Source organism: Hirundo rustica, chromosome 10 (assembly GCF_015227805.2).
Source record: "Hirundo rustica isolate bHirRus1 chromosome 10, bHirRus1.pri.v3, whole genome shotgun sequence".
Classification (NCBI taxonomy): Eukaryota; Metazoa; Chordata; class Aves; order Passeriformes; family Hirundinidae; genus Hirundo; species Hirundo rustica.
The window spans coordinates 6,122,089-6,148,580 of record NC_053459.1 but is presented as its reverse complement, the minus strand read 5'-3'; the positions used below and the strand labels follow the sequence as shown (position 1 = coordinate 6,148,580).

General features: G+C 46.3%; 3 protein-coding genes across 18 annotated transcripts in view; all 3 read left to right on the top strand.

Annotated features, from left to right (window-relative positions):
• ARMC8 (armadillo repeat containing 8) overlaps positions 1 to 14,800 on the top strand; it is a 61,749-nt gene extending 46,949 nt beyond the window's left edge. For all 4 annotated transcript variants that reach the window (XM_040074111.2, XM_040074110.2, XM_040074112.2 and 1 more), the window contains 11 exons: positions 926 to 1,021; positions 2,424 to 2,506; positions 2,759 to 2,840; positions 4,032 to 4,118; positions 5,032 to 5,124; positions 5,599 to 5,748; positions 7,378 to 7,473; positions 9,401 to 9,496; positions 9,979 to 10,051; positions 10,976 to 11,069; positions 12,295 to 14,800. In XM_040074111.2, the coding sequence (XP_039930045.1) occupies positions 926 to 1,021; positions 2,424 to 2,506; positions 2,759 to 2,840; positions 4,032 to 4,118; positions 5,032 to 5,124; positions 5,599 to 5,748; positions 7,378 to 7,473; positions 9,401 to 9,496; positions 9,979 to 10,051; positions 10,976 to 11,069; positions 12,295 to 12,328 (984 nt within the window). In that variant the 3' untranslated portion in view covers positions 12,329 to 14,800. The remainder of the gene's footprint in view (positions 1 to 925; positions 1,022 to 2,423; positions 2,507 to 2,758; positions 2,841 to 4,031; positions 4,119 to 5,031; positions 5,125 to 5,598; positions 5,749 to 7,377; positions 7,474 to 9,400; positions 9,497 to 9,978; positions 10,052 to 10,975; positions 11,070 to 12,294) is intronic.
• Positions 14,801 to 16,128: 1,328 nt separating this feature from the next.
• Positions 16,129 to 22,251, top strand: NME9 (NME/NM23 family member 9). Of its 11 annotated transcripts, XM_040074450.2 has the most exons (10): positions 16,129 to 16,240; positions 16,357 to 16,481; positions 17,091 to 17,231; positions 18,575 to 18,632; positions 19,129 to 19,232; positions 20,142 to 20,240; positions 20,350 to 20,421; positions 20,848 to 20,961; positions 21,461 to 21,536; positions 21,993 to 22,155. In XM_040074450.2, the coding sequence occupies exons 3-10, from the start codon at positions 17,226 to 17,228 to the stop codon at positions 22,097 to 22,099; spliced, it is 636 nt and encodes a 211-aa protein (XP_039930384.1). In that variant the 5' UTR covers positions 16,129 to 16,240; positions 16,357 to 16,481; positions 17,091 to 17,225; the 3' UTR covers positions 22,100 to 22,155. The 11 variants fall into 11 exon arrangements, with proteins under 11 accessions (XP_039930384.1, XP_039930382.1, XP_039930388.1 ...); XM_040074448.2 differs by lacking the exon at positions 17,091 to 17,231; XM_040074454.2 differs by lacking the exons at positions 17,091 to 17,231; positions 21,993 to 22,155 and adding an exon at positions 22,164 to 22,251 and having other exon boundaries at positions 16,148 to 16,262.
• A 141-nt stretch (positions 22,252 to 22,392) lies between these two features.
• VPS8 (VPS8 subunit of CORVET complex) overlaps positions 22,393 to 26,492 on the top strand; it is a 71,055-nt gene continuing 66,955 nt past the window's right edge. Inside the window, exons 1-3 of one of the 3 annotated variants that reach the window (XM_040074849.2) lie at positions 22,393 to 22,513; positions 23,882 to 23,950; positions 25,498 to 25,628. In XM_040074849.2, the coding sequence (XP_039930783.1) occupies positions 22,406 to 22,513; positions 23,882 to 23,950; positions 25,498 to 25,628 (308 nt within the window). In that variant the 5' untranslated portion in view covers positions 22,393 to 22,405. Of the gene's footprint in view, positions 22,514 to 23,693; positions 23,790 to 23,860; positions 23,951 to 25,174; positions 25,265 to 25,497; positions 25,629 to 26,492 lie in introns of those variants that run through there. The other 2 variants (XM_058422015.1, XM_040074851.2) reach the window with 2 other exon arrangements.

Genomic DNA, 26,492 nt, shown 5'->3' with positions numbered 1-26,492 from the left:
TGGAGAGAATTACTCATAGAGCTTAATTTTTGACATTTCTTTTATTTCAGCACTTTGTTACCTTATACTGTCATTTTCCTGGCATTTTGTGTAGACTTTGAAGATTGCATTGTTGTGTAGAACACTTTGGTACAGAGTTTTGAGGGCAGTCAGAGTCAGAGAATTATTCTCAGTGAAGAGAACATGAGGAGATCTGAGAGCCCAAATTTGCTGTTCCAAGCAAGGTCAACCTCAAACACCACAATTTTATGATGCCTTTAGTGCTCCCATTAATTATAAAATCATAGAATATCCTGAGCTGGAAGGGGCCCCAAGGATCATCAGTCCAGCTCCTGGCCCTGCACAGACTCCCCAACAATCCCATCCTGTGCACCCTGAGAGCATTGTCCAAAGGCTCCTGGAGCTCTGGCACCCTTGGGGCCGTGCCCATTCCCTGGGGAGCCTGGGCAGTGCCAGCACCCTCTGGTGTCCCTGATATCCAACCTCACTCTCCTTAACATGGCCTGAGATTTAGAGACCAACTTTGGCTCCTGCTTTTGCTTCAGTTCTTTTGATAAAACCTCCCTTGCTTCTCTCCCAGTTTTTTCACTCCTTCTGGCTAGTTCCTTTAAGCTTTGTTGGGAGATAAGAATAGCTTTTACCTGAGTATGGTCTTGATAGAGTCCTAACCTTGTTTTGGCTTCAAATTGAAGGCAAAGTTGTCTTCTCTGTAACTCAACAGAGAAATGAACCATATTCTTAACACTGATTATTGCATTTAGCTGGTAAATGTGGACATGAGCTCAGGGAGCAGCACTTTGTGCTTCTGGCCGCCCCTGGGGTGGCAGACAAAGAGAGTGGGTAAGCACCAGTTCAGAACAAGATGAGAATATCCCACTGCAGCTGCTTTGGTGGCTGAGCCTGGTGCCTGTGCTGTGTTTCCCAGCTGGATCACGACCTGAAGCACGCCCACGAGCTGCGCCAGGCCGCCTTCAAGCTCTACGCGTCGCTGGGGGCTAACGACGAGGACATCCGCAAAAAGGTGAGGACAGCTGCCAAGGGGGAGGACAGCTGCAAAAGGCTGAGCCTGGGGAGGGGCCGCTGGAAGGCAGCAGCTCCCACCCCCCAGCTGTTTTCCCCATTATGATGTAGATAGGTCGAAATGAGACCTCACTCCTCCATTAATATAAACTTTCAGACTGCATGGAACTGGACCCAAAATCAATGTCTTGCTATCAGATGTAGCATAACATGATATAGTATAACAAATGTCAAGTTTAGTTATGTAAGCATCTGCGCAGTGATGAACTACACTTGCACAAGGAATTGTCTTTGAACGTTTTTGGTACTTGTCTACTCATAGGGAGTGTTGTTGTGGCATGTGAGGTATTTCTGAAGTTTGTGTTCTGAGAGAGATAATACACCTCTGTTCTCATTTATTCTATTATATAACAAATGTTTTAAGAAAAATAAACCCTGGAAAATCTGCTGGTATTGGGAAACAAAGTCAGAATTTATTTCCCGATTCTCAAGTGACCGAGGGGCCTTGCACTGTCATAACAAAGCAGTTGGTGATTCAGACATTACAGCAAGGAGATTGGTTGGTTGGAGCACTCACATGTTAAAAATTAATGTGTAGAAAGTAGAGGAAACTTAATAAATGAATGATTAAAAGGAGCATTTTTTAAATTAATCATGGATTTGCAGTGTCATGTAGCAAGTGCAGAAGACAGGAATGTTTTCTGAGTTTATTTGCTGGTTAAAGGAGAAAAGCGGAAGGAAGGGGGCAGGAAAACAGGGTGAAAAGATAACATCAGGAGGATTTATCATTGGGAACCACTCAGGATCTCCGGAATTCAACCCCATAAACTCCTCTTTTGTTGTTTTAGTTAATAGTGAGGATCCTTCTTTTACACAGCTTTTAGTAAGCAGTGGGTGTGTACATGCCAAATTTGACTTATTAAGCAAAATCCATCATTCATCCTGGTATTAACTCCCTTTTATACTGGTCTTAAGTGTTTGTGCTGGCCTTGTCTAAATATGGCAGATGAAGCACTGGGTATTTTTTATCTACACAGCTCTACAACCCATCTCTGATCTGTTTGTATGCATTGTGTGCACTCACACATGCTCACTTTAGTTTTAATATGACATTAAGGGTAATTCATGCATATGTATGTATAGATAGATAGATAGATATGTATATATAAAAATCACCCTCTTGTTCCTTGCTGATTAAAAGCCACAGTGGAACATAGAATGTAGACTTTTTTATTTCTGAATTGTCTGTAGATACACAAAACTTTCCACTTAATCTGGCCAAGAGAACATGGCCTGCTGGTTTTAGCTGCAGTATTCTCTATATAATTCAAAATTGCGTAGCCAAAACCCCACAAGCCGTGAATGCTGTTGAGTTGTGCGCTGAGCTGAGTTGTTTGGTGCAGATCATCGAGACTGAGAACATGATGGACCGTATCGTTAACGGCCTGTCCGAGTCCAGCATCAAGGTGCGCTTGGCTGCAGTCAGGTGAGCCTGTCCTCGTCTGTGCACAGCCTGCCGCGGTCTGTGCTGCACCTGGGGAACTCCTGCCTGCCTGAGAGCTGCTCTGAGCTCCGGCCTGCTCCTGGGAGCCCTCCTGGGGGAGAGGGGCGGTTATCCTGGGCTGCTGCAGGGTTTTCTCTTGGCTGTTCCCAGCCTCCCCTCTCAGTAATGCTCGTGCGGCAGCAGGGTCCCTGGGGGTGTGCACGTCTCACAGGGAAGATTTCTCTTCCATTCCAGATGTTTGCACAGTTTGTCCCGTTCTGTCCAGCAGCTCAGGACAAGTTTTCAGGATCATGCTGTATGGAAGCCTTTAATGAAGGTGAGGAGCAGTCAGGTCTCAGTGCCTGGAGTGTTCTGGTCCATTCAAGGAGCACGGGGTGTCTGTTCAGCTGGCAGGCCTTGCTATAGAATCATGATACAAATTACCTAGAAATCAAAATCCTGGGGCTTTCTCCTAAGAGAGTCATAAGTCAACAAAAGCCAACAGCAGGAAGCATGTGATTTTCAGGCTTGGTTTTTCGTTGGCCCTTTGTTTCCTTATTTTTGTTTTTGGAGGTTTTTTGTCATCAGTGAGTGAAGCTAAATTCTCAATGTTCACACGGGACACTACAAGCACTACATGTCCCTTAATCTCAGACTCAGACTAGATGGCACAGTTCAGACCTGGTCTGTGAGCCCTGCAAGAGAATCAGAATTCAGATCTGCATTTTCTGCTGTAATTCTCCACCTCTTACATCTCATTGCAGATTCTATAGCTGAAACCAAAGAGCTCAGAAAGACCTTTAAAGGGACACATCATCATATAGTGCAATTTTCCACTAGATTAAGTGAGATTCAAGTGTGTAAGATATATGTCATCTTTCATCCTGTAATATCACTGCCATAAATGCAGATAAATAAACCAGTTTCTCAGTTTCAACATCTTTCAGACTTTGAAAATGCAGAACAGACCAAGTCTGCTAGCACACCTGAAGGCTTGGGCAGTGTTGACACCCATAGGAGTCTCCTGAAGTGAGCTTGGCTTGACTGTTCAGAAGTGAAATGGCTGGAGCACAGAAGGTGTTGTTGGCAGTTGGGAACATGTTTGGTTTAGGAATTGTGTGTTGGTGCTGCTGGAGATCCAGAGATAAAGGATTGTAACTTGTCTCAGGCTGTGCTCCTCTGAGGGGATGCTCCTTAGGAAATTTGCTGTGTTGTGCTTAGCACAAGGTACAGAGGGGTTGAAGAGGCTCCTCCTGGAGCTTCCTCTGCATCCTTTGCAGAGCAGGGCTTGTCCCCATTGATTTCTACTGCATTGGACTGAGCACTTTCAAATCTGACTGCTGTGAAATAATGCATTGCTGCAGTCTGTCCTGTGATGTGTGTCATTGTCTGGGTCTGCACTGCAGATGCATCAAAGCACCTCCTGAAGCCTGGAATAGCCAGCTACAGCATAATTCCAGGTATTTCTTTTTAGTGATTTTTTCATTATCCTGCTAACAGAATTGCTCTCTCCCCTCTCTGACTGTAGGTTTTACAGAATGCTCCAAATGAAATTCTTGTAGTAGCATCTTCCACGCTATGCAATCTTCTTCTGGAATTCTCTCCAAGCAAGGAGGTGAGTACTTAGCCAGCAGCAGGGAGAGGGGATGGACTAAAGTGAGATTACACAATGGTTTAAGTAGCATAAAGGCATGTTAATTGGCAACCATTGCTTGTGACATGTTACAGAGTTGTGATGTTTCAGAGCCTGTGCCACTGATAGCTTGGGAACAGGAAAAATCATCTGCTTACAGTGCTGTGACAGTTAATTTGGTCTCTAAAGAAAAGAAGTAGACATGAAGTTTTGTCATTTTCTTTTTACTTGTAAAACACTGTTATCTATGAAGATCACAAACCAGAAGAAACCACACTGATAATTTGCAATGTGCTCCATTGTCTTAGAGAATTACTGCTACCATAATGCTGAAAATGCTGGCATAGCTGAGTCTTGTGTTTTTATTGTTCTCAGATGAACAGTATAGGATATCTGGTTCTGCAGAGTCTGTATTTCATACAGGTCATACACTCCACAGCACTGCAACAATTCCCCAAGTGTAAAATACTTTTTAATTACAGAAAATATCTGCAAGCTTGTGCTGTATGTGGGATCCTGCAGGGCACCTTGGATTACCAAATTATCAGTTGGTCTTGGTGGTTTCAATCATATCTGTGAGACAGAAAATTAACTGAAATAATGCCAAGCACATTGGGGTTTTTTTAGAGGACTGCAGGTCAAGAGTTTGTGGGGTTTTTGTGGTGGTTTTTTTTTTTTTTCTGTTTGTTTTTTTGTTATTGTTGTTTGGTATTTGGTTGGTTGGGTTTAGTTTTTTGCTTGGCTTTTTTGTGTTTTGCTTTGGTGGGGGTTACAACATGCAATGGACATGTTGTAAGCTCAAGAATAAGATATAAGGAGTATATTTTTAGTGTTTTCATAGATGCAGTTAGTCTAAGTAGCATTGTAAAGATCTGTTTTTCCCTCCTTCTTTCAGCCTATTTTAGAATCAGGAGCCATAGAACTTCTATGTAGTTTAACCCAGAGTGAAAATCTTGCCTTGCGAGTGAACGGCATTTGGGCTTTAATGGTGAGTAGGACACCCCAATGAAATACCATTTGTGACTGAGTTCCTTGAAAGGTTTGTGAACATGTCTTATAGACCTTGTCAGCTGTTATTAAAAATGACATCATTGAAATCTGGCTTCTTGTTCCACCAAGCTGCAGAAGAAAAACAGCATCTCCCTGGAACACTTCGTCCATTAGTCCATAAAGTAAAATAAATTCTTCAGTTCTGGTACTAATTTTGTTGGCAAGATGATTCAGGGAAGCAGTTAAGTAGTGTCAGTAGCATGCCAGAGGGCAAATAAAAGTAGGTAATAACCAGGTCAGCTGTAAGACAATGTGGAAGTTGAATTCACTGTGTAGCAGTTGCTCATAAATTACAGCCTTTTTGCAAGATTCATTTAGGAAAGATATATTCTTGTAGGGAGCAGTCTACTAAAAGAGTGAAAGCCCAGGTTTTTAGGTAAAAAAGATCAATTAAGAGGTGTGTCTGTTTCAGAATATGGCATTTCAAGCGGAACAGAAGATCAAGTCAGACATCCTGCGAGGTCTGAGCACAGAGCAGTTGTTTCAGTTGCTTTCTGATTCCGATGTAAATGTTCTGATGAAAACTTTGGGACTGCTCAGGAATCTTCTCTCCACTCGCCCGGTAAGTAGAGCTGCAAAGAGACCTTCTGAAAGCTGATCAAACAAGCAGCCAATCCAGCAAGACATTTTCCTGTTTTAACAGCACTTGGATTTAAACAGTCAAACATCTGTAAGCAAGTGTGCAAATCAGTGTGAGAAAGCATTTGAAGGAATCCTCTGCATCCATGGAAACATTGTAATTATTATCAGAGCTAGACATTTTCATTTAATGTTCAATTCCATTGCATTTAGCTTTTGGCAACATTATTTTCATGGCAGTTTCTCTGTGAAGCTTGTCCAGAACAACACTGGGGGTTGCACCGTTGAGTCAGTGTATGGGAAGGTCCAGATCTTAGAGATACTTGTCTTTCTTCTTCCTTGGCACTTCAAATCCTTCTGTTCTTATCTGTCTACACGGATAGCACTGGCTTTGTGAGTTTGGCTAGGGGACTGTGTACTTACAAAATGCAGTCGTTCATTTTACGCACTGATATAAAATGGTTGGAAGATGTAAGCCCGGGAAAAAGAGATAATCTTGGAGGAAAGGAAAGGGGTAACCCCCTGTGAAGAACAGAGGGAAAACATGCAGCAGACATTTGGCAAGCCAACGTTTTTGAGGAGAAAAAAACCCATAAAACCTCTCCTGTGCATTTATAACATATTGTGTTTCTGCCAGAAAAAGGTCACTGTAAAAAATCTTCTGATATTTTTAGTCATTGAGTATCAATAACCTTCACAGAAGATTAGCTCTGTCTTACTGTGAAAATACACTTAATAGTCTATCATTCATTGAATTCACCCTGACAATTCTCACTGTCACTTAAGGTGTTCTCCATCTGGAACTGTGTGCCAGCTTCACTGCTTCCTGTAGGGGGTTTTAGAGCCAGAATTGGCAATTTTCAACTTCTACCCAAAACTCACTCTAGAATAATTCATTCAGCAGCTTTCCAATGAAATCCCATTATTATTAGCAATTTTAAGATGTCCTTCCAGAATCCCTGAGGTCCTAAGGAGTTGTAGTGTACCATGTGCTGATCATCTCTGGTGCCTGTTTGCTGCCACTCCTAAGGTTTGGTATCAGTTAATCCAGTAGATTTTGTTGAATCTTTTTTATTCTAGTGTAGGTGTTCCTAGTAAGTCATCAAGTGACCTCTGAGCTGTGACCCTGTGAACTTAGGGCAGTTTTCCCAGACAACAACCAATGCAATTTCTCTGCCCCCTCTAAGGCTTTGGAAATGTGTCTGTTGGACCTGGGCACAGTGTCCCTGCAAGAATAGCAAACACCAGAGAAGAAACATCAGTTCTCTGGTTACCAGAAGTGGTTGTTTCCAGCTGCAGCATCACATTTAGAGCCTGGGTCAGCAGGGCTCAGTCCTCAGCTTGGCAGCTGGGACAGCGGTGTCTCCTCTCCAGGTGACAGGGAAAGCACCACCAAGGCCCATACGATGCTCTCTCAGACAAAAACGGGCTCCACGTGAAGAAGAATGTTCTGAAGTGCTTCTGCTGTGATAAATTCCTGGTTTGGGAGAGCTAACTGGGAACAGTGCTCTGTGTGCAGTGTTGTTACTCCTCACTTGGAGTGATTCAAGCAGGAATGTCCCTTCCTTGTCCGGGGAGTTACACTAAATGTATTTCATCCTTGCTTTGGCAGCACATAGACCACATAATGAGCACTCATGGGAAGCAAATCATGCAAGCAGTGACCCTCATTCTGGAAGGGGAGCACAATATAGAAGTCAAAGAGCAGGTACCTTTTCTGTTTTATGTTGTCTTGGCAGAATTAAATATAAGAGAGCAAAGAATGCTTACTGTTCACAACATGTCATTTTTGTTTGGGATTAGGATGTGCTGTGAGTATTTTACTGAGATCTGTCAGATTAATAACTTGAGTGCTTACAAGAATGCTTTTCTTTCTAATGGATTGTTACAGAATCATTTGAACTGAATTCAGATTGATTTTGCAAATGTAGGTTTGGCAAAGAGGAGCAGAAGAATTAAATTGGGGCCATTGCATGGCAGGAAGGCATCAGTAGGAATAGAAGAGAAGCACTAACAGGGGAAAGAGCATCCTGGTGGAGCCCAGGAAAAAGTGTGGAGGCACCTGGCCTGACAAATTAAAACTCAGGAAAAGCAATCTGCAAGAGGAAAGGCAGAGGGAAAGAGGAGATGGCCAGCAGGGAATGGCATCCTGGAACCAGTGTACAGGGACAGCTGCTGTGGGGGTGCTAAAGCAGCAGTTAGAGGATGGTGGGCAGGATTTAGCTGGATAACTCCTGTGCCAGACAAGACAGGTAGTGGGAGAACTGTGTTATTCCTCATAAGGAATAAGGGGAAGGATGGGGGCAGCAAGGAGCTGCGGGAGATGTCGGAGGATTGCTTTGGCTTAGGTTGGATATGGGTAGCAAATGGCATGGGAAATGGGTGTAGGAGTAGAGCTGGTCTAAATCCCTGCTCAGGGAAGAACAGGCTGCAGGCCAACAGACCTCCTTTGGCGATTTAAGTGCAAAATTAGTGAAAAAAATCCCCAAAGACTTGCTAGCAAGTTTAGTGACACCATGGCTCTGAAAGAGCTGAGAACTAACCACGTGTGTCTTTCTAAATAGGCCTTCCTGATAAAGCTGTGCTGACAGGAATGGCCTTAATTGCCGCAGGTTATTGACCTTGCCACGCCAATCGGAATTACTGTGCAGGAGAAACAGCATGCCTGGGAAATACTCTGGGAAAGGGCTGGGGCTGAATATGGGCTTTGGAGTTTGGGGCCTGTATCCACTGGGCATTTCCCTGTGGTGCAGCTGGCTCCTGTTTCAAGATCCAGTAGTGCCTGTCTGCACACCAGAACCCCTGCTTGCAGCAGGACAGTGCTTGTCTCTGTCGCTGCCAGCCTCATCAGGATGTAATTAGCTTGGAAGTAATTAGTCTCAGCAGCTGCTGACACAGTGCAGTGCAGCTTAGACACAAGCACTGTACAAGTGCTGATCATGCACCAGTGTCCTCCCAGCATGTCCAGAAAAGATGGTCAAGTTCTTCCAGAGCTCTTCGGGAAAGAGCTTGTGGAGCATCTGCTGGTGCCCCTGAGAGCCAGGGAGGGGCTGTGCCAGTCAAGTCTGTGCAGGTAGTGCCAACATGGGCATCCTGTGGGGAAGGCTTCTCTGATTTGCAAGAAATAATCAGTTGCAGAAGTAGCTGGAGTTACCTCTGTAGGTGACAACCGTGATTAGGCTTGTTGAAAACAAATTACTCCTCTGCCAGCTCAGCAGAAAGGCCTGTCTCTCCTTTTCATGCCCTTAAGAATGAGGTGGAAATGGTTGGGGTTTATTGTTTTTCCTTTCCCCCTAGTCACTTCTACAGAAGAGACTGCTTTATATATTCCAGGGCATTTATTCTTTCCTATATGTTGCAGATTTCCATAAGAGACTTAAAAGGCTCTTCCTTGCAATGAATTAATGAGTGCTGCTCTTCACTTTAAAATGGTGATGAATGTTTTTGGCCAGGGCTGCTCCCCACAGCTGGTAGCTCCTTGGCATTGGCCCTAGATGTGAGCAAGCTGGAAACTGCAGATTAAAGATATTAAAACTAATTAAAGGAATTGCTTGTCCCAAGTTCAGAGCTGTCAGGGAAGCTGTCATGGGATGTGATCTGGGGCCAAATAACTTCCCAGTTTTTCTCTCTTTCAGACATTGTGTATCCTTGCCAATATAGCAGATGGCACGACAGCGAAAGAACTGATTATGACCAATGATGACATCCTGCAGAAAATCAAATACTACATGGTAGGGGGGATTTCTCTTAAAGGATTTGTGTTGGGCTTTTGCAGGAATGAAAAGAGGGAAGTGCTTTAGGATTGTGTTTTGTGAATTATTCACTATTGAGCATTTAATTTCCATAAAGCCAGTGGGGTGTAAGGGCAGTTCTGTTTGGCAGAGGAACTGACTGAAAGGAAAATCCAGGGGTTATAGCCCATAAAAACATTACAGTGGTATCATCTACATAGAAAACATTTCATGAACTTGGAAAAGGCTTATCTTGGAGATATCAGTAAACATTTGGAAGGAAGTGATTGACCACTACTCAAGTGCCTTATATTATGGCCCTATCTTGGAGAGAAGTTGTAGATTAGATAAGAATTAGTTCCAGCTTTGCTGTCTTATTTATTACATGATGAATGCTAAAATACAAGTCTTTATTTCTTCTTATATTCTTAAATATAAGTCTGAACTTCTTCTAAACTTGAGTTCTATTTTTCTATATTTAGAGTCATTCAAATGCTAAGCTGCAGCTTGCTGCCATGTTCTGTATATCTAATCTCATATGGAATGAAGAGGAAGGTAAGAAACCCTCCTTATTAATGCACAGACACTCTACTATCCTGATCAAAAAGCTTTTGTTGCATAGTAATCGATATTTGCAGTGCACAGTGCAGTGGAACCCAAAGTATAATGGAAAACATCATTATAGGTGTATGGGAGAGGTCAGGAGACACTGAGGAGGATGCAGAGAGCTTTCTGGGGGAGACACAAGGACACAGTGACAATACACAGGAGCTGGAGACGCACAGTGGGAGGTTTGCACCTGTAGCGTTTCTGGGAAGTCTCAAAACAATTGGAGTCAAAGAGAATTCTTGTAAGACCTTCCAGGTCCTAAAGGGCTGTGGAAACTCATTTTTGGAGGGAACAGGTTCACTGGAGAGAATAAATGGATTAGAAGGGGATTTCTGGCAAAGAAATTTTCCACAGTGTGGATGGCTTGAGTGGCTTGGGCCAAAACCAGCTAAAGGACCCGTGGGTGGAACTGGGAGCAATGGATAAAGTGTTTGGTAAGAAGTCATGGCCTGGGAGAGTGGGAGGTTACCAGGAGGGGACTGAAGGATGGTGCTGCTCAGGGGAATATGGTGAGAGGAGGAGAGGACCAAGTCAGGCTCAGAAACACCTCCAGGGCAATGTTCTCTGCATCCAAATCCTGTGAAAGCACAGAGATAAGACTAAAACAGCTGAAGTCAGGATACCTCAGGATAAAGATTTTTGCCTTCAAGATGTTCTTGGCTCCAAACATGCACACAGAGCACAGCAAAGGAAGCTGGAGCTCCCTGGGAAAGGAGGCAGAGCTGAGGGGGTGTCTCCATGGCTCTGCTGTAGCTGGACATTGCTCCTGACCCCTCCTTTAGCTGCCTTCTCTCCCACCCCTCTCTGCTGTCCTGCAGACTCCTGGGCTGGTGCCAGTCCCAACAATGGGATTTGTTGTTGTTGTTGCAGGTTCTCAGGAGCGCCAAGACAAACTCCGAGACATGGGAATAGTAGATATTCTACATAAATTGAGTCAGTCCTCAGATCCAAATCTGTGTGACAAGTGAGTATGGAGATAATACAGGATCACCACAGTTGTTCATCTCCATTAAATTATTCTAAATTAATTAAGCCAACCTTTGCCACACCTGTGCTGTTACCTGTGTTAGTATCCACATAGATCATCTGGCTCCTTCCCAAACACGTGTAAAACCAAAACAATTACTGACAATTTCTGGGGGTTTATGTTAATCTTTTGCAGTTATCCCACCTACAGTTAGCAACACCAGTTGTCTTCCATGAAGTAAAGGAGAAAATCTGATCTTTGGAAGATGTCACATGCAGACAACACAACTCAAAACTGTGCAGCTGTTTTTAAAATGCATTAAATTTGGTATACTTGGTTTTATGAAAGATGTTCTAGTATTCTTAGACATCTTTGTAGTAAAGTTAGGGCTCCTCATCTTAAAATCTATGCCTGAGCATTAGCATTGAAAATGAAGATCAGGAACATTTTGATATCCCTCTGCTGCCACACCAGCCCCTTCCATGAGCTATTATGGCTTGTGATCACAGCAGGAAGCTGGGAAGAAACAAATAAATAATCCTCTTCCATGCTGATGAGTTGTATCAGGTCCTGGAAAAGTCTGTTAAGGTCGTGGTAGCAGGTTGGGAGCTGTGGGGGACAAAGGAAGAGCAAAGAGTCTCACTTCAGGTGAGAGGAAACTCAGAATTAGCCCATGTGATGCTGGAACTGTAATCCCAGACTGGTAGGAGGTGTTTTTGTTTAAACAAAAATATTGTGCAATATTAAGATTACATAAATTGCCTCATTAGACTGGCTCCTTCCTCTCTCTCACCTCACTGTATGTTTTTGGTGGGGCCAGTATTCCTACAGGGTTAATGTGCCTTTAGTGTGTTCTGAGTTGACATTTTTGATTTCTCAGCTCAAAGACCTGCTTTTCATGGTACACCTGGATTACAGAAAGCAGTTCCTCTTCAGTGAGTGCTCTTGGTGTGTATAACAGACATGCTGGCAGTGCCTCACTTTGTGCTGGGATCCAGTGTCACTGGCTAGATCAGGTTATCCTTGGATGCCAGGTGGATTCTTTAACAGTTACAACCCCCGCAGAGCATTTCTGCACCATGGCCAGATCCATCCACAGTGAGGGAGCCTTTTCCTCAGCCATCCTCCCTCCCTCCCTCTCTGCTGGCACTCTCTGAGCCTGCCCATGAAGCTGCTGCTGCTGAAGCCAGACTCCTGTAATTCTTGTTGTTCTTTCTTGCAGGGCGAAGACAGCACTCCAGCAGTACCTTGCATGATCAAAGACTAATTGAATCTATGGACACCCCTCATGTCTACTTAAGGAAGAGCAGGAGATACTCCTGACTCCTTATATTTGCACAAGTCACCTTGGGCTGCATTTTTCTCAGGTGCAGGGAGCTGCTTTGCAGAAACAGTTCAAATGATCAGGTCTCCAGTGCACTTGAGAATTTTCTTGAGGTAGTTTCTTTACTCAGAGGACTCTGGGTGGGTTGTTTTGGTTTTTTGGGTTTTTTTTTCCTGAGCTACATGGACTCTCAGATAGAACAATCAGTCATCGTTTTCCTTTTGGGCCTCCAATTCTCTGCTTTTGCTGCAGCCTCGTGTGGGTGCGTGGGTGCTCGAGTGCGTGCGTGTGCCGGGCTGAGTGTGTGGGTGTGTGACCTCACTTTTGGTTTTCCTTTTTTTTGTGTGAAAATCTTTTTCTACAGGTTTTCAAGGGTTAACCATTGTTTGCTGTACGAATACTTCAATGAATTATATACCGTTTGAATGAAATGTTATTTAAAAAAAAAAAAACCAAACTGTTGTATCCCATAAAGTTTATTTTGAATTTTGAACAGATGAATGTTTTTAAGTAAAATATATGCATTTCTGAACTTCAGCTTAACTTACATTATACTTCCTTTTTAAAGAGAAAAATAGAGGGAGGCAATAGACTCCAAATTCCAAGCAGCACGTTCTGTACTGACAAGGTCCAAGAGTTCTTTGCCACAATACAAGGTCACCTGGTATCGATGACATGCTGAAATCCCTGGAATGGGCCAACTGGATTTGGTCTGGGTTTCTTTACATTTTTGGAAAAGAAGCTCATACTTCAGGGTTAGCATGACTGACGCTTTTCAGAAAGGAGCAAGTGGCTGCAAGATCAGCAGGAATAAGCTCCTTGCTTTGCCAGCCATGAACTTGCTCAGGTAATTGCTGAAGGATTGGCCTATTCATGGTCAGAAGGATTTGGTGATCACTGATAGCAGTGGAGCAAACAGTGTGTTGCAGAAGTTACACCTTCCAGAGGCTAGGAGGAGCTGGCAAGCAGGATTAAGGGATTGCTTTTGTTTTGCATCCTTTATCTCCACAAATAGTCAAATGACTTTCAAATTATTTCCACAGATGATCAGCTGGGTGCATTAAGTTGGGGAAGGAATAGTAAAACTGGGGTTTCGGTCTTGTTTTATAGCTCAGTAATGTTGCTGCAGATTTTCTGTATATATGCAGCCATACACACATGCATGGATTTAGATTGCTGGATAATTGGTGGGGTGTGACTGCATCCAGAAGCCCTGACTGTCCGTGTGTTCTGAAATGGGGCCTGCAGGTGTGCAGGGGGAGACACGAGTGCAAGTGAAGGGGGTGTGTGAGGGCAGGCTGGAATGGCAGAGCCCAGTGGCTTCCCACTCTCCTCAAGCAGTTCAGGGTTCTGACTCTGCCCAGGTCTCCTTTCAGTTTAGACCATAGTTCATAGTCAGACTCTCCAGACACTGTATTTACATAGCACTAACAGGCACTAGAATTTGCAGCCAATGTCTTAAACCAAATTCTTCTTCTCTTACACTGAGCTTCAGGAAGGCTGCAGCAAGAAGTCAAGTCTGTAACTTTGCTAACCAATTTTGATAATTATCTCAATCTTTTCTTTCTAATCAGAAGGTCAAATTGTGATGACAGCCTTACTTTTTTTCCAAGGTAACTCTTTGTGTCAGAAAATGTGACCACAGTTTGGCCTGGAATTTGAATGTGCTGTATATCAGATAACTGTTATCCCTTGGTTGCAAAGGAGAATATCTGCATTTCATGTAACTTCTTCCACTCTCAAAGACAAATAAAAGTGAGCACCTGACACTTTTTCCCCAGGCATTGCAGTAAGTGACTGGCAGTTTTTTAACGTCCTTCTGCAAATGTTTTATGATGGACTTTGGGGGTTGAACAAAAGGGAAAGTAAAAATATGTGAGAACTTGTTAAATCTCAGTACCTCAGAAGCAAAGTCTTGTTTATAAAATTCAATCAAATATTTTTTTGCTTGAACTGAGAAAAAGGTTCTGAGGCAGGTACTGTAAATGCAAAACTGTCCAGTGGGCATCTCCCTGCTCCATTTACACTCCTGTCTGTGTTTAGGAGCTCGAGTTCTTATGTATCTCTTCTCATCCTCCCCCAACTCACATTTCTAAAGGCAAATATGAGTTTGATCCTGTAGAACTTTGGTGCCTACGGGTGTTAAGAAAAAAGGTGAGTAAAAGTATCTCTATACAAGTTTTGAGGTGGTTTCTTTAAATTCTGCCAGAAAAACTAAAAACCAATGCTGAGACAATCTTGTTGCTGCATGAGAACAGTTGACATTTTCCACAGGTATAGAGAGGACAAACTGTTGGATGAGGACATTTTTACATTCAGTTAAACTTTGTGAATAATTTCTGATGTTGCTATAGGTATGTACAAAAAGAAGAATACTGTAAATAAAAAGAACTTTACCAGAACATCTAGATTTTTCTCAGCTTCCTGAAGAAATACGAGCTTTCTGTGCCAGCTTCTCTACAGCCTGAGACTCACAGTGGGACAGACTTTCCTGGTCAACCAGAGCTTTCCCAACTTAATGAGGTAGCAGCAGCTTGAGAATTTCCAGGGTTGCTTACAGAACCAAAGCAAAGTTTGTCTGGACATCATATGAATCACCAGGATTTCTGCTGTTCTTGGGCCATTTCTCTGCTCAAAAGCCATCCTGTTGGATGTTGATAAGTATGTCCTCTCTTTATATCTGGGTCTTGTGATGGGTGTCCTTTCAGTGGTTACACATGCTACAAGGTGAATAGTTGAGCAGGGGATTTGGGACACCAGCTGACAGACAACGGTACCCTTGGCTCTCCCCACCACCTTCACTCCACATTTGGTCTGTCTTTCCCACACAGAAAATCAAAGAAAACATAATGTGGCTGTTGTTCCAGTCACATTGTGGCAGTGAAAGAAGCCAAGTAACCTGTGTAAAGCAGCTTGTGCCAGGATATTCTAAAGGCAAACATCTCATACTTTTAAAGTAAAAATTAATTAAATTTATTTTTACAGACTACCTATTGCCATGGATGCTGTGCCTCCACAAAACTGCTGAAGCAGTGACACAGCAGGCAGAGGAATCACTGAGGTGCCTGAGATTAGGTTCTTGAAGAGTAGAGAGTGGCTTTAAAAGGGCTAGCTTTGGTAATCCTGAAATGTGAGCACAAGAAACGTCAGTTTGCAAACTTTCAGTGGTGGTCAGAATCATCAGGGCTTTCCTGCTGGCTGATTGCCTCAAAAAGAGACATTCTGGGGGCACTGATGTACCAAAACCTGAATCCTCAGCCAGGAGGGAGGACGGTGAGCAGCTGGAGGACCGGGCCAGCAGGCATGGTGTGCTGTGTGACTAGAAGCAGCTCCAAGGTGTGCCCCTGCAGCCCAGTGTGCCCGCTGTGGGAAGGGACGGGGCATCGCCACCAGTGCTGGGCTCTGCTCTCCCTGCAGAGAGGAAAAGAAAACCACAAACCTCCCCAAACTGAGCTTCTTTGGAGGGGGACACCCTTGCTCAGTGCTGCGAGGTCACACGTGGGTCCCACACCTTGCTTTGAGCCCCCAGTTCAGGAGAGGTGGGAAGGCTGGAGCGGGGGGTGAGTGTTGGGCTGGGGCAGGTGAGGCAGGCTCAGGAGACAGAAAGGCTCCACCTGCAGCTGCTGCTCCAGGTGTCCCGGGGGGGATGGAGCTGGACTTGCGGGCTGCAGCCGCCGCTGGACACGGGGGAGGGAGCGGGCTGGGCTGGGCTGGGCTGGGCTGACGCTGCCCTGGCGATGGCAGCGCTGCCATGGCAGCCTTGGGGCCCTGCCAGCTGCTGCACAAGGCCCTGGAAGGGAGCAGCAGTTAAGGCCCCGCAGCAGCACCTCGGCTCTTGGAGGAGGTGTGAGCAAAGCCGTGTCCAGGTTTGGGGACTGCAGCGGGGCCGGGGCGATGCTGTGGGTGCTGTGCCTGGGCTGGAGCAGCAGAGACAGGTAAAAAGCTCTCTCTGTGGTGCAGGTTGGCCAGCACTTGGATCCAGGTGATTAGAAGCCATCTGTAGTGTTTTGTGCTTGGGACAACTGCTCAAAGGACTCTGTTCCTGCAGAAGGATGGCCACAAAGAAAAAGGAGGTGGTGCTGCAGGTCAGTAGTAGCCAGGCCTTTAGCAGACCTTGTAAACACTCAGTAAGCGCTAAGGATGGAGTTCAGTCCTGGGGTATCTCAGATTCTGCTGGCAAAGCCCCACTGCCAGGTCCTTGTGGAGAAGAGGCATTCCTGGAGATGGGTGGGAAGCATGGGACGACCTGGCAGTTCACACGTGTCCCCAGTCAGGGCTGTGGGGTGCAGAGGGAGCTGCTGCAGGGCTGCAGGTTGTGGTTGGGGCCGTTGGGGCCTAGCACAGGTTTGGCTGCTGTCAGAGAACAAAATGCCTCTGTTTTGTGAGGTAGTAGCTCAGAGGACATTTAGGAGTAGAGAACTGGCATTGGAACATCTTCTGGATGGCAAGAGTTCCTGGATGTTTCTGACCGGCTCATGTATTCAGAAAGATTGCTGTAAAGATAGAAAACCTAGGAGGTACAGGAAAGACTCAAAGGCTGAAAAATTTATTTCACAGTGATGTGTAGAAGAATTTTTCCTGTTTACACTGCACAGGTGACCTAGTGATACTTTATAACTAATGCATGGCGAGAAGGGGCTTCTAAGAGCAGTTCTGGACACAAAAACATTGAAAACCGAAACTGGGTTCTTCAGGTCTGCTCCCAATTTTGAGAGTTCAGTCTTCACAAGAGAGAAATAATGAAAGAGAGTATGGGCTCTATGACCTTGTTTATTCACTGTTTGAACTGGGAAACATGAACATGTGCAACAAGGAAAGAGGGGCACTTAATGAAGGTAGGAATCGTTTCTGTTGTTGCTTGTCCAGCTGTGGTTCTGTGGGATGGGGAACTTCTCATCAACTAGACTGTGCCCCTTTGGGAGTGAAAGGACATGTGGGTCTACATCTGCAAAACTGGTGAAGAGCTCCCTGTCCCCAGAGTGAGACAAGGCCCTGGAGGAACTGCCCTGTGTGACCCCCAGTGACACAGCTCTGAACACCTGTGAGAAGGCATTTCATGTGCACTGGAGTTCCCACTCTTGGAATTCTTGGCTGTGAGATTTTAGCAGCCCTGTAATGCCCAATGATGTTAATTATGGTGAAATAGCTGCTCTTGATGCAACTTACTGTCTTCTACTGCAGTCTAAGTGCGTTGGGTTTGATGATACCCACTGAGGAAGGAATTAGGAATTTTCATTGTTCAGGATGAACAAAGCCAGATCTTACATAGCTCAAGAAGCCTTTTATTTAAACTTGCTGTGTTTTTCTAAGTACATACTGAAGGGCAAGTCCTGTAAGATGGGGAATATGCTAAGGATTATATCCTTCCTAATAACAGTATTGGGAGTGTGGGATAATAGAGTGGGTGGTGCTGTGTATGGAATGGTCCAGGGCATCCCTGACAGGGCCAATTGCTGAGCAAGCTGATCTAACGCTGAGTTTTGTGCAGGAGATTAGATGAAGGACTTCACAGGCCCCTCCCAGCCTAGAACTTTGTGTTCTCTGTTCACTGTGCTTTGGAAGTTTTTAGGTAACAGCTGGGAATTCAGGTAAGGACATGCTGAGTTCAGACCTCCCTCTGGTCCCCACACATCATGGAAACTATGCATTTATTAGTTTAGTTTGTCAAGGCTGAAACATCTCAAATGGAAGAGTTTGTGTGCAGGCAAGGTGAGAAACTGCTGCTGAGGCAGGTGGTTCGTAAACCCTATGAAGACTGGATCTGAATGAGGTGTGGTTCAAATGGAACCTTGGGCAGGCAGATGGAGATCCTGACAAAGGGCTGTGGGTCTGGGATCCCAGTTTGGGGGCCCCAGCCAACCCCCAGGACAACTTTGCAAACTGAGCCTGGGATCCCCAGGCAGCCCCTGTTCCAGTAGTGCCACTGAACAGGGGAGGGCTTGGCCTTGGCTGGATGCTGCTGCCCTTTCCCTCTGCCTTTCCTTGGATCTTGTGAGACATCCCGATCAGCCGGTCAGAGGTGAGAGAACCCCAGTCAGAGGAGATTGCTGAGTGCTCAGGTAATGCCTCTTCAGGTAGGTGTGTCCCTCTGGAGTGGTTTGTCAAGATGTTTGCAGCAACTGGGTAGTAACTGATGAATTATTGTGGCTTTTACTGTGTTTTTCAATTTTTCACGCAGATTAACATTACTAGCCAGGAGCTGTGGGAAGAAATGCTGTGTCTCAAAGGACTCATTGGTAAGGGTCTGGTCAGCACACTGGATTGCTCTTGTTCTGTGTTAAAAGGACACCAGGACTGTTAGGAATTATTAGTGTTAAGGATGTTTAGTCAGTCTCTCCGTTCCCTTTACACTGAATGGAAGAAAAAAAATATTCTGAGTTGAGACCAGCAGGAGGTTGTAGTCCTCTTCATTTATGTGGGACACTCATCATGCAATCCAAGCAGTGCTGGTTCTTGGGAAAACCTCGTGTGTACTACCTCTGTGCAGCAGTTTTCCATGGGAAATCTGCTACCTCCAAGGTCAGAGCCATATCCATGTTTCTACTTAAGACTCCTCCACATCATTCCCAGCTTGTTATTTTGTAATGTTATTCTGTCCTCTGATGCAGCATTTCAAACCTTGCAAGGGTTTCCAGTACAGAGCTGGATCCAGCCCTTCTAGCATGTGATCTATTGGTCTGTGTCTAAACTGACCCACTTGTACCTCATTCTGACCTATTTTCCTGCTTGCAGTTGTCGATGTGTTTCAAGCCTGGTGTGGCCCATGCAAACCGGTAGTGAATCTGTTCCAAAAAATCAGGAACCAAGTTGGCAGTGATCTCCTGCATTTTGCTGTGGTAAGATCTCACTTGGCACTGCTTGAAATACCCAGTCCTCTGAAATCAGCTGAGGTCTAAGGACTGAAATCACTTTTCTTTCTAATATTAGCTCAAACCATAGCAGTGCAGGAATTGCAGCTGCTGGGAGTGAAGCTGCCACATACAGAGGCTTGGGTGTATCTATAAGGATTCATATAATTAAGGATTTTCAGGCTTCAACTGCTCTATGCTTTCCAGATTTCTCCCTAATCAAGTAACATTAGACAGATTCATTAAGACATTACCTCTGATGTACAGGGAGAGGCTGAAGGAGCTGGATTTGGTCACCCTGGAGAGGAAAAGGGATAGATGTCCGGTGTGGGAAGGACGGAGAGGGCACAGACCAATGTCTGTCAGGGAAGCACAGCAACAGGAAAAGAGATAATGGGATCAGTTGCAGCCAGGAAAAGTCCAAGTAAATAGAAGGGAAAAGTATGCAGGTGGGAGTGTAGGACACTGGGACAAGTTCCCAGAGTGCTGTGCAGAGCTGATTCTTGGAAAAGCTCAAAACTGACACAGCCTTGAGCAACCACCTGTATCACTGAGAGCAGCCCTGCCCTGGGCAGGGTCTGAGACTGGAGCCCTTCACAAGTCCCTCCCTGCCTCAGCCATGTGGTGATTCTGTGTCCTGGTGCTTTTCCTGGCTGGTGGCAGCTCTGGACTGAGGACAGAGCTGAGGGCACTGAAGTTTCTTACAGCTCAGTCTTCCCATCCCTGCTGCAAATGCAGCTTCTCCTGGCACTTCTCAGTCCTCATGAGCAGGAGCCCTGAATTCACTTCTCAGGTTTTTTCTCTAGGACTCACCCAGGCAAGCTGGTGGGAATAGATATCCCTGTCCCACAGGAGCACTGCTCCAGCTCCTGCAGGTGACATCTACCTGCTTGTCAGGTACTGGAACTGACCTGTGAGCTGGCTGTGCCCCTGCTTCTGACCAGTGTCATTTTGCCCCCTAAGTCTGGGACCCAGAGGTGTTTTCCTGTGTGGGGGGTGAGTACCAGCCAGCTGAGGGTGTCTGAGTCCAGGCACTTGTGTGTGCATTCCTCTGGAGCAGAAATGCTTTTCTAGAAACACCTATTTTATTTTACATTCCTTTTAGGCTGAAGTTGATTCCATTGACGCTCTGGAAAAATACAGAGGACAATGTGAGCCTGTCTTTCTCTTTTATACAGTGAGTGAAAATATTTTCCCAGTGGTTGCATAGCAATAATCATGACCTGCTGGTGGGAACAACAGTCCTCTTGGGAGGATGTTTTATTTCTTCAATGTGTGATGGGGCAATTTTATTTGCTCTGTATTTGCTGGTAATCAAATGCTGTGCAGATAAGAATATACAGCCAGTGTGCTGCCCTGTGGCATCTTCAGGTTCAGCCTGCTGCTTCTGCAGGATCTCACTCCTCTCACAAGCTGCATTTCTTTATCTTGAGACTGATGAAGAGGCACAAAGAAGGTTGTTTCAAGGTTTCCCTCTTGCTGTGGAGCAGAGCAGCTCTGAGGGGAGGAGGGCCTTTTGGTGATGCGCTGCTGTGGGGAGTTCCAGAGCCCAGGGAGCACAACCTGAGCACTTGCTGACTGATCTGCTTTCCACACCTTCCAGGGAGGAGAATTAGTGGCTGTGGTAAGAGGAGCAGATGCACCATTGCTGCAGAAGACCATCCTGAAACATCTGGCAGGGGAAAGGAAGAGTTTACATGGAGGAGAGCCCGTGGTGGTAATGGGTCACCAAATCTTCAAACACCTGTAGATGTGCATGCAAGAGGAGAGGTTCAGCTCCCCAGGGCTAGCATAGCTCTAAAGCAGAGCCACTTCCTTGCAAAAATCCCCTCTCCTGCCCAGCCAACCTCCTCAGCCACCACCACAGGGACTGGCTTTGTGTTTGTGATCTAACATAATGACATTTCTGAGGAGCAAAACTGTCTGACCTGTGTGTGACCTGTTGCTCCTAAGGCATCTCTCCAGCCTGCAGCTCTCTGCTATCATTGCTGGGCTGTTCTGGGAACGCTTTTGCCCCAGCTCTTGCTGTCCACTGACTGAGAGCTCAGCAGGTGACCCTGGGCAGGCAGATCCTCTGCTGTCCCTGCTGAGCTGACCTGGCCCAGGGCAGCAGGAGCGTTGTTCCTGCTCAGGGGGGGTGGGACCCTGCCTGGCACGGCTCACCTGGAGGGCAGGTGTGGGATGTGCCTGGCTCATCCTTGTGCTCTTGCTGCCAGGTGCCAGACAGAGCCTTCTCCAGAGAGCAGGGAAGCACGGCTCCCCTTCAGGAGGAACAACAGGAAGGACTAACAGGTAAGGCAAGGCACAGGTGTAGGATGTTCTCTGTGCCTTGACCTGGAACCTTTAAAAGCTGGAACCTTCAGCTGGAACCTTCTCTGCTGCGGAGACAGCAGAGGGGCCATTCCTCCACCTGGGCGCATGGGGAGAGTCACCTTGAAACACAAACAAGAGCCCAGCATAGTCTGAGTGTCTGGTGTTGTGAAACTGGGTGTATTTATTCTTCCAGTGTGTTTTATCTTACATTTGACCCCCTCCTTGCCTTCTGGTCTGGCAAGGGCTCTTGGAGATCCCACACAGTTTTCTGTTTCCAGGTGGTTTTTAAAAGAAAACACAGATGCTTGGGCTCCAAATCTGCTTTCACCATCTCCTGCCTTATCTAAAATTAGACACGAATTCCCAAAGGCTTTTGCCTCTTCTCCTAAAAACGACTTTTTTTTTTTTTTTTTTTTTTTTACTTTGCTGGGACAGTGCTGCATCCTGGCCCTGTGCACACCAAATCTGAGGCTCCAGAATGCGGGAATCAAAGGAAAACCCTCCTGGCTCTAGCTGAAGCACCATGGGATGAAGGGGCGTGAGGGGTGTTGGTGTCTGCCTCTCCTTTCTGCGCCTATTAATTTTGTCCATTTTCTTCCCTCGGAGGCTGACGCATCCATCGAGTCCGGGATGGCAAACGCAGTCGTGGGAGCAGATGCGAACTTTTTCAATAAATACAAGACTTCTGTGTGACAGCAGCACCAGCTCCGTCTCCTCGGTGCCCCCCGGTCCCCGCCGGTGGCGTGCGGCCCCTTTAAGGCCGGCGCGGGGGCGGCCCCGCCGCGCTGCGGCTGCGTGGGGAGGACTCTGGGACCGCGGGTTCGAGTCCCGGCGGAGCCGGCCCGGCCATGGCCGCGGCCCTCGAGCCAGCGGAGGCCGAGCCGTGCCCGGAGCCCCCCGCGCACCGGCTGAGCGTGGCGGAGCTCGACCGTGAGCTGGACTCTCGCTGCGAGCTGGTGCGTTCCGAACCGCCGCGGAGGCGGCACGGCCGGGCCGCGGGGGCGGCGCCTGTCCGGGCGCTTCCTGCAGGGCCGAGGGGTCCGCTGAGGGAGGGGTCGGCGTGTCCCTGCACACAGACACCCGTGAGGGGGGGTCGGCGTGTCCCTGTACACAGACACCCCTGAGGGAGGGTCGGCGTGTCTCTGTACATAGACACCCGTGAGGGAGGGTCGGCGTGTTCCTGTACATAGACACCCGTGAGGGAGGGTCGGCGTGTTCCTTCACACAGACACCCGTGAGGGAGGGTCGGCGTGTCCCTGTACACAGACACCCGTGAGGGAGGGTCGGCGTATTCCTTCACACAGACACACGCGAGGGAGGGTCGGCGTGTCCCTTCGCACAGACACACGCGAGGCAGGGTCGGTGGGTTTGTCACACAGACGCCCGTGAGGGAGGAAGGGTCGGTGGGTTTTTCACACAGACACCCCTGAGGGGAGGGTCGGTGGGTTTTTCACACAGACACCCGTGAGGGAGGGTCGGTGGGTTTTTCACACAGACACCCGTGAGGGTCGGGTCGGTGGGTTTTTCACACAGACACACGTGAGGGGAGGGTCGGTGGGTTTTTCACACAGACACCCCTGAGGAGGGGTCGGTGGGTCCCTTCACACACCCGTGAGGGAGGGTCGGTGGGTTTTTCACACAGACACCCCTGAGGGGAGGGTCGGTGGGTTTTTCACACAGACACCCCTGAGGGTCGGGTCGGTGGGTTTTTCACACAGACACCCCTGAGGGGAGGGTCGGTGGGTTTTTCACACAGACACCCCTGAGGAAGGGTCGGTGGGTTTTTCACACAGACACCCGTGAGGGAGGGTCGGTGGGTTTTTCACACAGACACCCGTGAGGGAGGGTCGGTGGGTTTTTCACACAGACACCCGTGAGGGAGGGTCGGCGGGGGCGTCCCAGGCTGCTCTGTGTCAGTTCCAGTATGGTGACATGGGTCACTGTCATTTACATAAATTTCGCGTGCTTTACCGCATATAGAAAAAAAAACAACCCCCAAAGTTCTGTATGGTGTGTGCCTTACGTAGCAAGTACAGAGTCAGTCATTTAATTTCTCTCTCGCTCCAAAATCCTTTATTACTGCAGTAGCGTGTTTACTCTCGGAACATCTATGAATGTTTCTGGAAATAAGTCTCACACAGCCTCCAAGAAGGAAATATTATCTTCACTCAACCAGATGAAGCTGTGTGTGACCCTGCCCTTGGAGCTCTTGCCTGCCTTTCCAGTAGAGGCGTGTGTGCATAGCTGCTTTTTATGTGGCTTTAATTACGGCTTGGAAGGTGGAGTAGGCAACCCAAACTCAGGCTGTGGTTTCTGATGTACAGATTGATGACAAAGAATTTGACATTCCTCAAGTTGATACCCCTCCAACGCTGGAGAGCATCCTAAATGAGGTGAGTGATCCATCCGACAGGGGAGAGGTCAGGTGAGGCAGCACATGCTCCTTTTCTTCTACTCTTACTGTGTTTTTCCTGGAAAACAAAATTGTAGAGGTTCATGGTTTCCTGATCCTGAGAGCTAGCAGGTGCATGCTCAGTGGAGTGATTGCTCTACATTCTGTGATATGGATTTATTTTTATCAATTAAAATATTTACAGCTACAGCATAAAAAGTTTTCATCAAGTCCAAGCGTGTTCATCTGTAGATCTGGAGAGCCACCTGAAGTCTAGACAGCCTATTAAAGGTCAGGGTCACTGAACAGCTTTTTTTTAGCTAAAAGTAATTGCAGAGTGTTCAGAGTAGTTCTGAAAGTGTGTGAGGAGATGGGAGCTGGATTCTTCACGGCTTCATTTGTGTTGTTCCTTTCACATATGTAGCTCTCTGGCAGGAGCAGTGAACAGTCTCAGCCTCTGGTGTTACCTGTGGTACCTTGCAGCAGAGAGCTGACTGTGTCTCACTTGTATCCAACTCAGTGTATTTCTAGAGTAGATGTGTGAGTGCACAATCCTTAGAAATGCAAAGAAGGGCATGCAAGTAAAGATAAACTCCAGGAAAACAAGCTTTTTAACAAAATGAGGAGATTTCCTAGCTGGATTGCTAGGAAACTAGTATGAAGGGGAAAAGAGCCCGCTGGGGGGTGATAGTTCTTTTAAAAATCTGCATTAAAAACACAAGTATAAGCTGTCCCAAACAGAGACAGTCCAGAAATAAGAGGACTAGTAGGGGTAGCTACATCCTGTTTCTGCTGGTGCTTTGAGTAGCAGATGTTTAGTAAATTTGGGTCATCTCAAACTGTAAGGACATGCAGTGACATCCATGTCAGAGGAGTAGATTCCAAGTCTTAAACTTGAGAGGTAATAATGAAGAAAATACAGTTCAGTGGAAACAAAGTCTTATTGCAGTATCTCTGTGAATGTAGGATGGGAGTGACTGGCAAAACATCTTCTGAAAATGATTTTAGCAGAGAAGAACCTGCCTGAGCCAAAAAGACAAACAGCTGCAGTTCAGAAAGAGATGCTTAATGAGCACAGGGCTAGCAGGTGTAAGTGAAATGAGGGGCAGCTGCTCTGCTCCCTGCTTGTTTGGCATCAGCTGGGGGATTGTGTTTGCTCCCCTCTGGCTTTGTGCTGAGAGACCAAGAGGAGCTGCACTGGTTTTAGAACGGGTGAGAATTCAGGGAGAATGGCTTTTTGAGAAATTGTAATAAAAATTCCGGGCTAAGACTGAAAGGAGAGAGAGATTGCAAACAGAAGAGCTGGGGAAGAAAGGTTAGTTGACTTGTTCTCCAGCCCACTTCTCTGATTTTTGTGAATTCTGAAAACTGTGTCTTCCACAGAATCAGCCCAGTAAAGTAATAAATAGCTCTGACCTTTAAATATGAGGCTTTCTTGTCCTCTCCTTCTCCATTTCCCTGCTGAATTGATGCTGCTTTGCTAATGTTTCAGTTATGCTGTTGTGAGTTTTGAACATTTATTGAACTGTGGTGATTCTCACCCTCCAGACTGATGATGAAGAAGAATCTTTCATTTTGGAGGATCCCTTTCTCTTGAACATCGATAACACGGATACACACTCCTATGACACCTCTTCTGTGGCCAGCTCTGACAGTGGGGACAGGACACACCTGAAGAGGTACTGCAGCCTCATGGCCTGGGAGGTGGAACTGTTTGTGAAGGCTACTGCTTACATCCATTAGAAACAGATCCTCCTTTTTTCACAAAACACTATTATCCCTCCTGGGTCACAAAGGCAAAAATGGGATTTGTGGTTGCACTGAGGGCTGGCCTGTTTGAGCAATAACAGCATTTTATGGGAGATGGATTATTTATATTTCTCCAAATTTTAATGGGATCTTTGAAGCACTGCATTATGATGACTCTGAAGAAAATGTTTCAAAGGCGGGGTGTCTCACCTTGTCTGCAAGCAGCTGGTGGTTATTTGTAAAAGGCAACTGCAGTCACTCCTGAGAGTGGACTGCTAATGTTGACATCTAAAATGTGATAATTAGCTCTAATAGTGCTGATGGGTGTCATTAATTACTCAAATGATGGGCTGAGCCACTCCCATGGCTGCCTTGTGTACCATGAGCAGTTGCACAGGACATAAACACTCTGAAGTCTCATGGTTTATGTTGGCATGTAGTGGCATACAGACTCTCTGTCCCTTCTTTTTTCAAATATGATTGTTTGTACTGAGAGAAATGTTACCTGCTGTGGCTTAAACTTCTCCCAGTACAGAGTATGCAGAAAAACCTGAAGGTGTTCCTGTCACCTTTGGGTGAGGCTGGTTGCCATGGTTATGGGTCCTTAGCCATTATACCAGCTACTGTTTACCTGTTTGATGAACTTCTGTGGGAGCTGCTTGCTTGTCCACCTCTGGAGAGAGAAGAACCCAATGTTTCCCTGGTAGTTTTGCGAATTTGGCTCTGGTGGTGTGAGAGCAGCAAAATTGCAGCTTTGCTGGGGAATTCTGCCTGCTGAAGTTTACCTGTTTTGA

What these genes read in the sequence shown, in the direction of transcription:
- NME9 (XM_040074448.2), top strand. Translation starts at nt 16,449, where the DNA reads ATGGCCACAAAGAAAAAGGAGGTGGTGCTGCAG. An exon ending in CTGTCTTTCTCTTTTATACA is followed by an intron (nt 20,422 to 20,847) that starts GTGAGTGAAAAT and finishes CACACCTTCCAG; the next exon opens with GGAGGAGAATTAGTGGCTGT. An exon ending in ACAACAGGAAGGACTAACAG is followed by an intron (nt 21,537 to 21,992) that starts GTAAGGCAAGGC and finishes TTGCTGGGACAG; the next exon opens with TGCTGCATCCTGGCCCTGTG.